At 43.6% G+C, this 15,635-nt stretch overlaps 1 protein-coding gene and 1 long non-coding RNA gene across 2 annotated transcripts in view; one reads left to right on the top strand and one right to left on the bottom strand.

Annotated features, from left to right (window-relative positions):
* The window catches only part of MEMO1 (mediator of cell motility 1), a 28,861-nt gene extending 18,963 nt beyond the window's left edge, over positions 1–9,898 (bottom strand). Inside the window, exon 1 of the mRNA XM_061471100.1 lies at positions 9,696–9,898. Within this exon, the coding sequence (XP_061327084.1) occupies positions 9,696–9,756 (61 nt within the window). The 5' untranslated portion in view covers positions 9,757–9,898. The remainder of the gene's footprint in view (positions 1–9,695) is intronic.
* Positions 9,899–10,463: 565 nt separating this feature from the next.
* LOC133278399 (uncharacterized) lies at positions 10,464–14,176 on the top strand. The gene is made up of 2 exons (XR_009746545.1): positions 10,464–10,581; positions 13,635–14,176. It is a non-coding gene; the product is annotated as an uncharacterized LOC133278399 (long non-coding RNA).
* The last annotated feature ends 1,459 nt before the right edge of the window (positions 14,177–15,635 follow it).

Raw genomic sequence — 15,635 nt, 5'->3', positions numbered from 1 at the left:
CACTTCAATTTATAGCTTTCATAGTCCAGGCTTTGTGAGTTAAGCCAAACCAGCGCATTCTTTCCACAGTCAAGCTCACCTAGTCACATGAGGCTGAAGTGCTTCTCTGATAAATGTCAACACAATATAATGGGAGCTTGCTCTCATCCCAACAGCCACCATTACTAGTGCAAAACCCACCTCTTCAGACTGGTAGGGAAGACTGCTTACTCTGAATCCTCAGTCTTGGCAAGTCCTTTTTTTACTGGTAGAACATAAGCCTCAAGCAAAATTCAGAGGCAGCACCAAGAAAAACTGCTCAGGTCACCCTTGGTTGCATGTGTATAGCACTTTCAGTAATACAAGTAATGCTGGAGCACAATGACAGCAACACTGCAGTCTGCAGATTTTACACTTCTACTTGACAGCTTCTACGTGTCTAATCGTGCCTCCTACCCTACAAGAGTCAACATTCCCCCCCCCCCCCCCCCCCCCCCCCCGAGTCTGTTACTCCTTCTAACTACCTTTACCTATTGATGAAAGAGTCCACATCTCAAAACCACTTCTGAAAATATTACCAGGTATGTATTAAGTAGTAAGTAAATCTTTATTCTTGTAAGGTGTTAGAAAAAAAATCAAGGTAAGTAATAGTGAAACTTTGGTGGCCTTAGTTTAATAACTGGAACTAAGGAAACTCCTCTCTCCACAACTTCAAAGGTGAATCCAAAACATTTAATTCAGTCATGAGGCAAATTCCAATCTGAAACATGACAGTGGACTAACTGATTTCTCAGTTAAAACTGCAGAAAGCATATGGATTGTTTTAATGAACACAGATCCACTTGAAAAAAAAAAAGAAAAAATAAAAATCTGTTTCTCACTGCACAAAAGCTAAATCCTCAAATCAAGAACACATTTTATCTATGCAAAGACTAGCAGTTGTCAGGAATAGAAGGTGATTTCCAACAACTCATGTTGATGCCACATTCTATACTGCTAGCATATTCTCTCTTCCAATACTGAATACAGACGAAATAGGACTGATGAAATTGGACTATAAGCAAGGCAGAAATTTACTTATATAATCTAAAAAAAAAGATATTTTGTATAAGATACAAATAAAGATTACACCAATGCTACATAAACTCCAATTATATGCATTGTAAGACAAACATAAAACAGCAGGTAATGCTTGAATTGGGGAAAATAAAACTGAAGCCACAATAGAAATGTTGAAATCTGCTTTCTCACTTGCTTGTCACTGTTTTCCAGTATTCCACTAGCTTTTTGATTTCCTTTATTGAAAGTTCTTAAGAAATAATCAAACTGTAATGCCACTCATTAAGAATATCAACAAACATGCACCTACCTAACTCTCCAAAATACCTTAGCAGTTAACTCATTCAGAGATCCAAACAAATAACCTTCTGTTTTATTGCTCTAATACATGCTAATTGTAACCTGAATTTGTTAGTATTCACAAAGTGATACTTGCATGCCTGTTTTAATAATACCAGGACTGCACCAAATGCAAAGCACTTTTTCAATTCCAATTGTACTGTAGAAGTTGAATCTACATTCTTTATTTGGAATATCTTGATTCTGACAGCGATTCAGTAGAAATTAAAGCCTGGAAATTGTATTTTAAATTATTCCACTATACTTTTGCAGTATACAATGTCAAGTAATAGAGTCTGCATATTAATACTTTGTTCCATGATTTAGTCATAAAAGAATCAGCAATGACATTATTTTCCCCATAAAATGTCTAAAAAAATGGAAAGCCAAAGGGAGAGAAACATTACATGTAGTATATCTAACATTGCAAAGCAAATAAATTTGCAAGACACTATGATTAGTTGTTTACACACTGCAAGGTAAGAGCTTAATTTAACAGCTGTATTTGCAATGCTCCAGCTGATGTCACAACATTAAGATTTCATGATCAGTACATTAATTAACCTGCTACTGCAGAAAGCTCCTTTCACTACAACAGAGATCATAGAATCTTTTAGGTTGGAAAAGACCGTTAGCATAAAGTCCAATCGTAAACACTAAACCACGAACTGTGGTTTAGTCCAACACTAAATCATCTCTCCCGTCAGTGACCCTCACATGCTTTTTTACATTTTTCTTGGATCCATGTGCACTTTTACAAAACACCACAGTGATTTGTTATTTGTACATTTATGAATGAGCGGCGATGAGTTATTCCAGTTTTGGGGGACATGCCAGGGTTCTTGGCACACCACAGTTAAGCACTTTCAGAAAAAGACTTAGTAGCGACCACCTCCTTCAACTCCTTGTCTGCATTCATAGCCTAACAACAGGCCAGATTGCACATGATTTCCTTCTAGCCACTTCTGCTGCTACAGAGACTTAGATCCAACACACTACAGAGGAGGGTCACTGCTCTAAATTAAGGTTGGATTCAGCCACTCTGAGGGTCAGTGAAAGACATCCCAGCAGCAGTGTTTGCCCTCAGAAACCATGGGCAGCAGGCCTGGAGAACAGATTACACACATACAGCAACATTATAGCACAGCAGAAACTGCTCTGCGACCAATGCACACACTTTTTCTGATGCTGATGAGAAGTTTCCAGCTCATGCTAACAAGCATACAAATGCTGGGATTACATCGCTATTCGTTAAAATGGACACTTCACCCAGAAGGTGCAAGTTAGAAAACCTGTACTATCTCAGAATCATACTGCTATTGCATGTTGAACCTGGCTACCTCAAAGAACTATCAACAGATAGTTAGCGTGCTTTGGAATCCAAAAATTCAGTACTGGGTACAAAGGCAGCAAAAAACACCCATTAATATAGATCTTATTGGGGGTTACACAGGAGTAGAAGAGACTGTAAACACACTAAAACAGTGGCCAACTTTGAAGGAAATATCATTTCTAAATCATATCTAAACAGATAGAAAGGCAATTGTGTGCCATGAATTATCTATTTCCTGGTCTGCAAAAGTTCCTCCAAGTATTATCCTTTCCAACAGACCTAGACATCATCATGCAGACCTTAACCTAAAAGACAAGGTCTGAACATCCCTGTCTGTGTGACAGCCAGTTATTTCAAGCTCTGACATTCCTTGTTGCAGTTTAAGCTCAGCCAGTAACTCGGAACCACACAGCCATTCACTCATCCCTCTCCTTCTCTCGTCCTCCAGGCAAGATGGGGCGAGAATCAAAAGAACGTAAACAGCATGGGTTGAGATAAGAGCAGTCCAATAACTAAAGTATAATATAAAACTAATAATAATATGGGAAATAACAAGAGAGAATATAAAACTAGAGGGAGAAAAGGGGAAAAAAACCAAAACAATAAACCCTAAGTGATGCCCAATACAATTGCTCACCACCTGCTGACTGATGCCCAACCCAACCTGAGCAGTGATCTGGGCCTTCCAGGTGACTTTTCCCAGTTTACATACTGGACATGATGTACTGTGTATAGAATACCCTTTGGCTAGTTCAGGTCAGGTGTCCTGTCTCTGTTCCCTCTTGGCTTTCCATGTCCCTCCTCACTGGCAGACCATGAGAGACTGAAAAGTCCTTGATCAGGATAAGCGCTGCTGAGCAAAGCAACTAAAACATTGGTGTGGTATCAGCATTGCTCTCTGAATAAAGTCAAAGCACAGCATTGCACCAGCTACTAGAAAGGAAAAAAAACCCAAGCTGTTACAGATGATCCCAAGACACTTGTCCAAACAAATTAAAAACTTAATCCTTATGAATGCTAGTGACAAGATGTCAGTACCTACTGACTTTAACTCCTTTGGGGTTCTTTTACTTACAAGCTAAAGCAACAGAAAACCAACTCTGAACACGGAAGTACCATGAAGTTAAACTGTCTTCAAACATTTATGTTGAAATAGACCATTTACTTGGTTCATCATAAAAAAAAAAACAGCAAACAACTCTGAAGACAATAACCACAATGGCCTTTCAAGTCAGCACAGTGCTTACTCTGCCAATTCATGTTTGCATCAGCAAGTGCATGGAAACTAAGGTTTTCCTAGTTTAGTTTGGCATAGGCTAACAGAAAGCACACCTCTACCCAGTATGGCCTGGTCAAGGAAAACAGAGAAATAAGCCATACCCAATAGGATGAGAAACTTGTTTTGCATGGCACATTTAAAATCACGTAGTACTGTTATTCACACACACATCCCCTCAATTTGATTTTAGTCCTGTGATTTGGAATAGCCTGCTAAAATTTTTTGTGTTTTGTCTGTATCAGCATGCCACTGACCAGAGATTTGGTCAAATGCCTTAATAAAGAGTGGTACTGTATCTAATTAGCACTTCTAGGAGCCAGGAAGTGCAGGTCAGCTGTCAATGATAAGCCAATGTTAAGCACCCTAATGTGTGACATCTCACTTGGTATGCTATGCAAAGAAGAAAGATATACATACACTTCTGTTTATTTTCATTCCAGGAACATATCGATTGATTCCCCACAGAACTGCCCAGCACTTTCAGAATTTACTCACAAGTAGGAGCAAAACAGGAGAGCGGATCCACACCTTGTCCTGCAAATAGTCCATGCTTGGGGTAGCATGTTATTCCCGTTATACTTCAGCTGCTCCTTTTGTATCTAGGAATCCATCTGTCCTACAGTCAAAGTCATGGAATATTATGACATTTTTCTTTCAAGTTGTCCTTAATCTTCCTCTTCCCCCTGCTGGCCAAAATCAATTTCTCAAGAGGTCAGGAAGCTATGGGGGTTGAATTAACCCAGCAGGAGGGAGACTTTCTTCCAAAAATAAATCAGCGTAGTATTTTTCACAATACAACAGAGATACTTTAAGAAAAAAAAATAATAAAAAAAATCCCCAAATCAATCTATGACAGCAGTGCAAGAGGGTGATACTTTTATTTACACAGTATGCCTTCATCTCGTTTTTTAAACTGTTTTCAGTAGCCACCATACACGAGGCTGTTAGTCCACAGAAACAACGGCATGCAACATATCATTTATAACTTTTTATGAAAGCATACATATAGATCAAGGTCAGCAAGTAAAAAAAATCATTATTTAAACCTGTGGCCTGCTACCAGCAATGGTCATAGCACTATTTCAGTTTGGAAGCTCTGCTGTAAAGCTTTCCATATTCAGCACTGCTGCTAAGTACAGGGAGGAACAAATGAGGAAACAGATTTCATTGTTAGTTTGCTGTCAGACAGATGCTCCACAGGTCATAGCTAAAGTCTATTAAGATGCTATACAGATCAATGCCGCACGAACATGAACTTCTCCACACCAAGAATTCTAAAGGAGAAGGTATGATGGTAATTTCATATAAGTTTTTCATACTGAGCTCAGCTACAGAAACCTCTTAAGGAACTTGCTTTTTAAATTTCTATTTAGAACAGCACATTATGGATGAAAAACACATGGCAAGTTAAACACTACCACCACCGTAAAGCCCATCTTCCCCTCTCCTTCTCACCCCTTTTCTCAGCTTCGTCAAGTGAGTAGGAAGCAGTGAGCTTTCCACTGGGACTTCACTTTCCCTCCCGTAACAAAGTTGCTTTTTATAGTTAGATGTGGCATTCTAAGATGTGAGCACGTGTGGATGTGCAGAATTGCATAGCCAGTCTCGCTTGCTCCAAAATGCTAATTAGCATCATATAATTAGGTGATATATTTGCAATAGAATGTAATGCATTCTATTGCAAATAGAATTTTGCAAAGTCTACCTGCATGAATGTAGTGCATGTTGTAGTGCAGTTTTGTTATAGTTTAAACCCAGAGGGCAACTCAGTACCACAGTCACTCGCTCACGCCTCTACCCTTTTCCCCCCAGGGTGGGATGGGAGAGAAGAATCAGAAGAATGTAAAACTTTACAGGCTGAAATACAAACAGTTTAATGAACTACAATATAATATTACTAATAATAGTGTCAAGGGAAATAACAAGGAGAGAGAATATAAAACTAAAAGGGTAAAGAAAAAAAGAAAACAATAAACCCTAAGTGATGCACAGTACAATTGCTCACCACCCTCTGAATGATACCCAACCCAACCAGAGCAGTGATCAGTCCCTTCCAGGTGACTCCCCCCAGTTTATATGCTGGGCATGATGTGCTGTGGTATGGAATGGTCAGTTTGACTAGTTTGGGTCAGGTATCCTGCCTCTGCTGCCTCCCAGCTTCTTATGCCCTTCCTCACTGGCAGGAGACTGAAAAGTCCTTGATCAGGGTAAGTGCTACTGAGGAGCAACTAAAAACATTGGTGTGCTTTAAGCGCTGTTCCCAGACTAAAGGCAAAGCACAGCTCTGCACCAGGTACTAGGAAGAAAAAAAAACAACAACAAACAAAACACAACACCGCCCCCCCAAAAGAAAAACCAACCAAAAAAAAAGAAACGAAACCAGCAAACAAAAAAAACCCCACAAACATGTTACAGCTGGAATCAGAAAAATTTTCAAAAGCAGAACCTAAGCAGGACATACCCCATAGCTGAATAGAGGAGCGACTGCTTTCAGCTGAAACAATTGCTGCCCCATAGAAATGAGCAGTCTCTAAAGCCAAGAAAGCATTCCTTCTTCTAAACCCTCTTCATATACATTACATTAACTTCCCACAAAGAATAGCAGCTCACTCTTTCTCGGTTGGGGCTGCAGCTGATACTGCCTCCACTCCTGAGCACAGAGGAGCCAGCTAATCCTGTTCAAGGATATCCTCTGACTACAAAAGCTGGTTTGCATTCTGGATCCCTCTCAGCTGGCTTCAGCCTTTCTTTCCCAGGGCTGACTTCCATAGCCAGATCTCACAGATACACATTTGTTAATCATAGCAATGGGGGCTCTACTTTTGCAGTCAATCCCCCCACCCCAACCCAGGACACCATGCACCATACTGGATGTTTTGTTTATGTTCTGCCCTCAGGTACCAAGCACTTTGGGATAAACACCCACTTAATAACCTCATCCTCATGCAGCCTCTTTCAAATACTTTCAGACGTAATGATTTTGAACACATCCTTCAAAAAACATGTTTCTCGTTACCCTTTCAGACAGGGTCATCTTAACTATGGAGCAGGATGAGTGAGGATTTCCAGGGCATCCACGTGTAATCAAACTCAGCTCTGTAGAAAGAGGGCAGTTTTCAGGAAACGGGAAGCTTAAATGCTAAACAGTTTATATATAACCCAGCAAATCTCTTTTGGGCCGAGATGGTAAGCACAAAGAAAGCAGGTAGGCGGACCTGACAACACAATCCCTGGAGAACCGGAGAAACACAACGAAGAACTATTGCAATTCAGACTCTAATCCCTGGCCCAGCTCCATCCTTGAAGCTATGCAGGTTAAAACTACATGGTAAAATTCAGACTTGGTTCAAGTAGTATGACTGAGGAAACCAGCCTATGTTACAAGTTTGAAATAGCAGCTGACATGCAAGTTTGGCCTAAAATACAGGAAGATTTTAAGTCTATACCTATATACACGTAAGTCTATACACATACCCTCTTGGTCCCCATTTGTTTCCTCTTGAGTTTCTGCTGTGGAACGTCCTACATGGCACAAAAAAATTAGCTGCCAAGCAACAAACAACAGTTCCCCGATGGCAAGTCTTGCTGAGCAGGGAGAATTCCCACTCTCAAATGCCCTAAGTAAACAGTGCAAGAGAGTTCTATGTGAAGAGACATAAAGTTCTTTTCTTGTTTAAAGAAAACAAAACACACTTCCCAAAACTCCAGCCTATGCAGCAACAACCACTTCCCCCCAGGACACACACGGTAACAGTTGCAATTTAACTTGTCAGAAGAACAGTCAACATAACTAGTTACAACATGATTCAGTTTGGGTTTTTTCATGCAGTGTTAAGCGTCTCAGCAACCATCCCACACCTCCTCAATAAGCAATACCCAAAGGGCTGCCCAGAAGCAACTGGAGCAACATGCTTTTGGACAGACAAGTAGTACTGGCTGAACTAGTCACACAGACTTACCAGGGTGTAGCCTAACAAAATTATGCACTGAATATTTATATGAAAAAAAAACCAAAAAAAAAAAACCCACAGCCAAACACAGCATCTATGACTCTTTAATTATGAAAAAAGTTAAAATAATTCCAGCTCAAGCAAGTTGGGAAGTGTTACCACAAAGCTTCAGCGTTTTGATGTCTCTGCACATGTTTACATCTATACCTTTGATATGATTTTGTCTGGTTTCTGTAAACACAGCACTACTTACCTTTCTAGACCATTGGAAAAAATCTGTAACTGCAAGCTATCGACACTGGATGAAGGTTTGAGACCACTTTTGAAATGGACACAACAGTTATGTTTGCAACATTAAACTTTGAAGGAAAGCAAATCATCATCTATTGTTGTCTTGAAACTGCCTATCCACCATTTGAAGCCCAGCTACATATCTCACAATCTGCCTCTTCCTGTGTTACTCTCTTCCCTGTATTTTTCTTTCCTTTCAATTTTTGCCTCATACTTTGTTCATTAATTTGTAGAGAAGAGGGAAAATGCACTTATTATAGCCAAGTGTAATCTACTTCTTCTGAGTATCAGTTTAGGATCCTGAATCCATTGCTATTTGTTCCTTCCCTCTGAACTACCCTCTACAACAGCCCCTTGTTCATCTAAGCTTGTTCACCTGCACTTTTCTAATGATCTTTACTCCCAAGGCTGGTAAAAGAGCATCTCTTATTAACAGCTCAGAAAACACAAACTGCACCCTATCTACACCAGCAGAGTTCTGCCCCAAAGCCCAACAAAAGTTATTTCCAAACATACGTGCTATCAAGCCATTATTACAAGTCTCTGTCTCTTCTTGGGAGGGCAAGGGGAGCACCAGCCCCCCCTCCAATGCACTGTGTCCTTCTTCCATTCTTTCTCTGCAAATACTACAGTTTTAAATAGGCAGAGCCCATCCCGTACTACTGCCTTATAACTTCTCATTACTACTAAAGAAAGGGCTTTTGAAGAAAATACAGTAGCTCGCTTTGGTCTACAAGAAATAAAATAAACCTCATTATTTCTACACCCACACCCCATCGCCTGCCTTCTAAGCCTGCAAAACGCCCCAGACATCCTGTATTCTCTCAGGGAAATTAAAAATTCCGGAACAAAAACCACCACAAGAGCACTCCAAGAGACCGGAATCTGTTCGTGTGCTCTCAAGTCGACGAGGCGCAGTGTCTGGTGCGAGGCAGGGCACAGAGGCTGGCTCTACGGCCGCTGCCTTCAGCCGCCAAGCCGCAGGGATGCGCGTTTCTAAAGCTGGACAGGCACACAGGGAACAGCCGGGGGACCGATCCAGCCCCAGCCACACTTCAACACCAGTTTGCCGGCGAGAGGTGCCGCTGCCCCGGTGCAGACAGCCAGGCCGGGCCGGAGGAGCCAAAGACGGCAGGCAGGCGCGCTCGGCTGCCCGAACCGCACGATACAGTCACCGCGTGCAAGCCGGCACCTCCTTCCCGGCTCCGCCTGCCCCACAGGCCTCCCGGGCCAGTCTCCGCCGGTGACCGGATCCGGCAGGCGCCCAGACCCCTACCCACTCGCCGGGCCCCGCAGAGCCACGACGCCCCCACGCCTGCCATGTGCCGGCTGCGCCGGCGGGGGCGGGGCCCGCGGCCCCTCCCCGCACCCGGTGGCGGCCCCGGCCGCGGCCCCGGCGGCGGAAAGTGCTGATTCAGCCCCCGCCCCCCACCCCCGGCGGCGCTGCGGGCCGCGGCGCCGGTACCTGAGGCTGTGTACCAGCTGCCGGCGTGGCTGGCCTCCCGGCAGAGCACCCGGTTGGACATCTTGGTGCCGGAGCCGCCTATGGTGTTCGGGGGAGGCGGTGGGGGACGGGCCCGGCCGCGGCGGCGGCGCTGCTCCCCCTCCTCCCCCGGCACGGCCCGGGCCCCGCGGGCGGAGGCGGCGCTGCCGGCGGCGCCTCCGGGCGGGCGGGCTGACGGCGAGCGGGAGGGGGGCACGCGGAGGCGGCGTGCAGAGCGGCGCGGGCCGGGACCGCGGTGCCGGGCTCGGCCGCAGGCGGTGGCCCCGCGGGGGGCGGCGCGGGCCGGGGGCGCGGGGACAAAGCCTGAGGCCGCCGCCAACTCCGCGCTGGCTGGTAGGGGGGGACGCGAAGAGAAGGAGGCCGCGGCAGCAGCTGGGTTTGGCCCGGCTCGGCTCCCGTGGACTAGAGGCCGCACAGGAGCCGCTCCCCCATTGGGCACGAAAGGAAAAGCCTCGCCGCCATTGGCCACGCTCCTCGCTGATCCCGCCCACCTCTTTGACAAGCCCGAAACGGAGCGGCACCGCCTCGTGGGGGACGGGGGAGCGGAAGGCGGGGTTCGGAGACGGAGTCCTGTTCCGATTGGCTGGCTGCTTTGCCGTGGGAATCGCTTCTGGCCGCGCTGATTGGTGGGGCTGTGTCTCCGTGGTGGAAGGGAAGATTACGAGCGCAGGTCAGACAAGGGAAGGCATGGCGGGGGGGCAAGCTCCGCCCCGGCCCCGTGGCCCCCGGCCCCGGCATGGCGGAGGGGGCGGTGGCGGTTCAGGGAGCGCCTAAGGCCCGCGGGAGCCTCCCGCCGGCATGGCTGAGCGCGGAGCACCGCTGCCCCGCTTTCCATCCGGGCCAGGAGGTGAGCGGGTCGATGTTGTCGAGAGCGAAGCGGCGCTCTCTGGTGCCGGGGGTTTTCCCCTTGCTGTGAGGAGAGTACGGTGCAGCGTCCTCGGCTTCCTCCAGTCTCGGCGGGGGCTGTAGGATCAGGTCGGATTTCGAGGTACAGAGCACGTTTCCCAAAGGCAGGGGTAGAGAGAACAGGGAGCGCGCTGGGCGGAGGGGCTTTGCTTTCCAGCTAGCACAGTTCCTTTCCGGCGCCTCACGTATGTCGTCGTTCCCGTGTCGCAGCGGGGCTGCGGGAGTGCCTTTGTGTGGAAGTCTCCAATTCCTATCCTTTACTTTTTTTAATCAGCTTGGTGAATTTCTCCGTCGTGCTGCCACGGAGAAATCAAGCACAGCTCAAAATAGCTAATAAAGCAGAACTGGGAAGGAAAGCATAACCAGTACAAAAGGGACGAAGGGACGAGCAAGTTTAGCCACCGATGTATGAGATGCACCCAGGAGAGACGGAGGCCTCAGCTGGCGCAATGAGAGGTTGCAGCCATGAAAGTATTAAGGCAGAATGATGCTTTGTGAGCTGGAAGATACAAGAGCCAGGCCAGGAAACGCATTCTCCTTTTCCCCCTTAGTGATTTTATTCTTCATAAAGTTCTCCAGCTAGTTATAAATGCATGCAAGATACAGAGCTTGTGTGTGTGAGTGATTTAGTTGAGTTGTGTGGTTTTGTTGTGTTTTTTTAAGCAAAGGAGAGGGACAAAGGCATTGTTTGCAGTATGTCTTGAAGAGCAAAAAGGCTTGTGCTGTAGAGGTGTGGCTGATGTCACTTTTATCAGTGACGACCTTCCTCTGCACCCATGACACTGGCTTCCCAGTGCAGCTGAGGGGCAACAAGGACTAGGATCTCCAAGTAATAATGTTTGTAATGGGTTGCCATGAGGAAATGGAGCCTGACTGTCCCAGAAAATGCCTAACATAGCCTTCACTGCTCTATCTATCGTTATATTATTCCATTGTTCTTTTACAAATAGTGTGTTGAAAAAGCTTAACATGGATTATAACTCTGTCTCGACTGGAAGAACTATTTGTCAATAAAGCCTGACTGCTGTAACATAAAGCTATATTGGCAGTTGTGATACCCATTTGTAACTCTCAAGTCTTTTACAGTACAAATCTTCGGTACTGGGAATAGTTCCGGAATTTACTGCTCATCCCTCAACAAAGTTAACTAAATGCAGCAGATGATAAATTTTACTCCATGGAGAAAAATAAACGTTGTGATTATGTACTTACAGAAAGGTCAAGCAACATACAGCTCAAGTTTTTGATGCACCATTGTCCCACAGTCCACCGAGAAGAGTTAGAGGAGGCTGCTAGAGAAAACATCTTAGGGGAACTGGAGGTTAAAATAGTTTTTAGTTATCTGGTATTCCTCTCTACCATTTAGAGGAAGAGCTTTCACACAATAAAAATCAAGGCAGTAGAAACAGAAAAGCAGGCTGCTCTTCAATTAAATAGAAGATGGTGGTGCTTGGTGCTGGGCTTCTTCATGCTCAGGATGTGGAAGATTTTAGCCACAGGCTGAAAAACTAGGCTGAGCTTTCAGCTGAATGCTGTGAAGCATGGGATATGTTGGGAGATCCTCCTGCATTGTCTGTAGAGGGAGAAGTAAGAGGAGCACTTACCTGTTCAGACCTACTACGTCAGTCTGTTTTTTTTCTCTGATGTGCAAGGGAGGCAGGGAACTCAAGCTAAGGCTTGACTAAGAATATCATGTTACATAATTAGTACAGTGGTAAGAATAAATCAGACCTGTACTCTGTGAAGCATGGTAGGCACAGGGATTCTTCTCATGTGTTTCCAGTCTACTGGTTTCTACTGCTTGTATGTGTCAGAGTTTTTCATGTTTTTCATTTGTTTGAAAGCAGCTGCTTCATTTCTAGAAAGTCTGATGAGGAGAGAGAAGTTCTTCAGCTCAGACCACATTTGAAATAGTGACAGCACTTCAGAAAAGAAAATGCATAGCTCAAAAGCCTGTACTCATTTTGGAGAATGTCCTTGATAAATAAGAGATTTAAAAAAAAATAAAAAATTGGCAAGTCAAACAGTATTTTTTGGGTGGTAACAGGCTTCAGAGTATGAAGATAGAGGACCCTTTGATCAGAATTGCTTTTACTGTCTTCTCTTACTGTCCCCTTCAAGGTAAAAGAAAATGTTATCTGTGGAATCATTTAAAAAGGCAGACTTCAAAATACTGCATGAGTCATATGTAATTCTTTCACAGTTAATGAATAGTAGTGTCTGGTTATTGGATCTAAAATAGTCGTCTTGTAAGGTGTGCTTTGGTGTTGATCAGTTTTCTGTTTTATTTTCTGCTTAACTTTACTGCCCTTTAGAGCATATACTAACTCAGTTACCTAGGGTAGTGTGGAGAAAACTGAAAAATAGTTGTTAAAGAATCAAGAGATAATGGCTTTCAGCTACTTAGCAGTGGCCTGTCATACATCTGAAGTTGCCATTTTCAATTATTTCTTCAAGCTTTTATTCTACATCTGTTAATAATTTGTAGCCCCTTCCATCTGTTCATTTTATTGATGAGTTCCTCATTTTTATAAATGTGAAATCACTTGGGTTTTAATTTGTACTTCAAAATGAAATACATTTCTCTTGAAGGCCTTGGAACTGGTGTTTGCTAAGGAAAAGAAGTACTTCTTTCTGGATTAAATCGGGATAGCAAGCATCTGTCAAGTCTTTTCAGAGAATTTTAATTGTTTCATAGCAGGGAACGTTTAAAACCAGTAAATACTTTGAAAATTTGGACTTTATCATTACTTTCCTAACTTGGACAACTGGATTATTCAGATACGATCTGATTATTCAGATAGTACCTTACCATCTTCTTCCTGTTACAGAGTATTCTCTATTCAGCAGATCCCAGTTGGTGAAGCCAATGTAACGAGTATGGTTGCACTTTTCTTGTTGACTTGTCATGCCTTTGCAAGAATCACAAAGATTAATTTCATAGAGCTGGTGAGTTCACTGCTGCTAGTAATATTTCAACTTACTTTCTTGCAGGAAGCTGTCCAGAAAAGCTGCTGTTGTACATCTAACATCATCACTGTGTGAACATGGCTTTTCTGTTCTCTCCAACTAGCCTAGATGGGAAGACCACAGTAGGTGACACCAAGTACCAAACAGTGGCACCAGCTGCTGAGTAGGTGGGTTGCTGCTGGCAGGGATAGCTCACTGTAAGACTGGTACCAATGCTTTGAGATTCTAGGTTGGTGCAAGAGCTGTGCAGAAAGCTGGAGGGGTTGCAAGCATTGTGCAGCTGCTTGATGGGTGCTACTGTAAAATGAGAAATCTGATTGTATGCTGAATTCAGGTATGACGATACAGTGTAAGGAAACCGCTCTGTCTAGGGAAGAGTGATAGCTGAACTGCTTTTTTTTTTTTGTATGGTCTTGCACAAATTTTCAACATGGAAATTGGGGAGCAGCATAGATATTTTTTTTTTTTCCCCACGCATTTAACAATTCTTACAGTCTTGCGATGTTGCCACCTATGGATGAAACCTTGGAATGCTGCTTCAGCAATAAAAACATCACTACCAAGTCTTTATGGTGTTTCTTTTCTTCACTGAAATGTTGTTACTCGTTCCAGAAAGTCAAAACACAGTTAAAATCATTTTGAAGTGTCAGAGTTAGATGGAGAGTGTGTTCACCACAATGCAACAGAATTAGTAATCGTATTCTGCAGTTTCCGTAAGTTTTCCAAAATAGAACTTTTTAGACTTGGGTTTGGGTTTGCAGGTCTCTTAAATTTTTTTTTGTGTTCCCCAGTCTTACTGTTCTTGGACTGCGCTAATTCAATGTTTCCCTCCTAGCATTTTAAGAAATATGTAAAATACTGAGAGCATTCCTACTAGGAGTAACAGCCAGATCTCATCCCAGCCCCTAGCACAGGTGAAATGTACTTTCCTCTGAAGGATCTATCTTCTGGCTGCTCTTACATACATGTATCTAAGCTTTTAAAGAAGAAAAGCCATGTTAAAACAAAAGTCTTCATGTTACCATAGGAAATTCATCTAGTGTCAGAGAACAAAGGGAAAATACTACTGCGCAGTGGGCCACATAATATAGTGCCAATACAGCATGGGTTTTTTAGTCATTGTAGGAACAAGTCGAATGAGAACTTAATGTGTCTCTTACTCTGAATTCATGCATAATTGGGAAAGAAAAAAAAAAAAAAAGGCAAGCAGGCTTCAACATCTCCAGCCCTTGCAGCAAAGAATTTAATTTTCTAGGTTTTAACTGCCTGCCTTGTTAAAGCAATTAGGTAGAAGCACAAAATGGAGATGGGAATGCTACGATGGCAATATTGAAGTTTATTTGAATAAAAATTTAGGATTTTGATTATTTGAGCAACTCTTAAAAGTCAAGTTTACCATTTCTGTGACCATCAAAACAAGTTACTGTTATTCTCCCAGTCTGTTAAAAACTGGGCCGTGCTTAATCTAGGTTTCCATATTCAGCACTAGAGAACAACGTTAATTATGCTCCTTGTTACAAGTTTCAGAAAACAAAAATGGGGCTCCTGAGGGCTGTGTTTAGGTTGTTCCATTGCCAATAACATGGGCTAGCTAGTTCTTCAGCTACAACTTTGGTATTTCAGAGCTTTGCTAGTCACAGCACCAAGCCTGTCAAGGTTCATGGAGTGCCTGCATGACGCTGTCAGTCATGCAGTTTAGTCTTCAGTAGTCCTTGAGAACTTTATGTCCTTACATGTCCCTTCCAACTAGAGATATTCTATGATTCTAGGACAGAGAGGGAACATTCTAACTAGGGTAGCAATACAGAGAACTGAATTACAGAACCTTTCCAAGTCCCTTCAAACTTTATTCTGCCAATTAAATTCAGCATAGCAGTCACAGAAGATCAATGACTAATGCTGAACAGCACACCTCATGAATGTACACATCCGCATCTGACACTGCAGTTGAGCTGTTCAGCTGCTGAATCTAATAGTTTGTTCTAACTAAACCCATTTTGTGGTCTTCTGAAGCAACTTCTCTCC

Source organism: Pezoporus flaviventris, unplaced genomic scaffold (assembly GCF_033815535.1).
Source record: "Pezoporus flaviventris isolate CSIRO_AGI_PZ_B2104156 unplaced genomic scaffold, CSIRO_AGI_Pfla_v1 ptg000066l, whole genome shotgun sequence".
Classification (NCBI taxonomy): Eukaryota; Metazoa; Chordata; class Aves; order Psittaciformes; family Psittacidae; genus Pezoporus; species Pezoporus flaviventris.
This window is presented reverse-complemented; position numbering and strand designations above follow the sequence as displayed.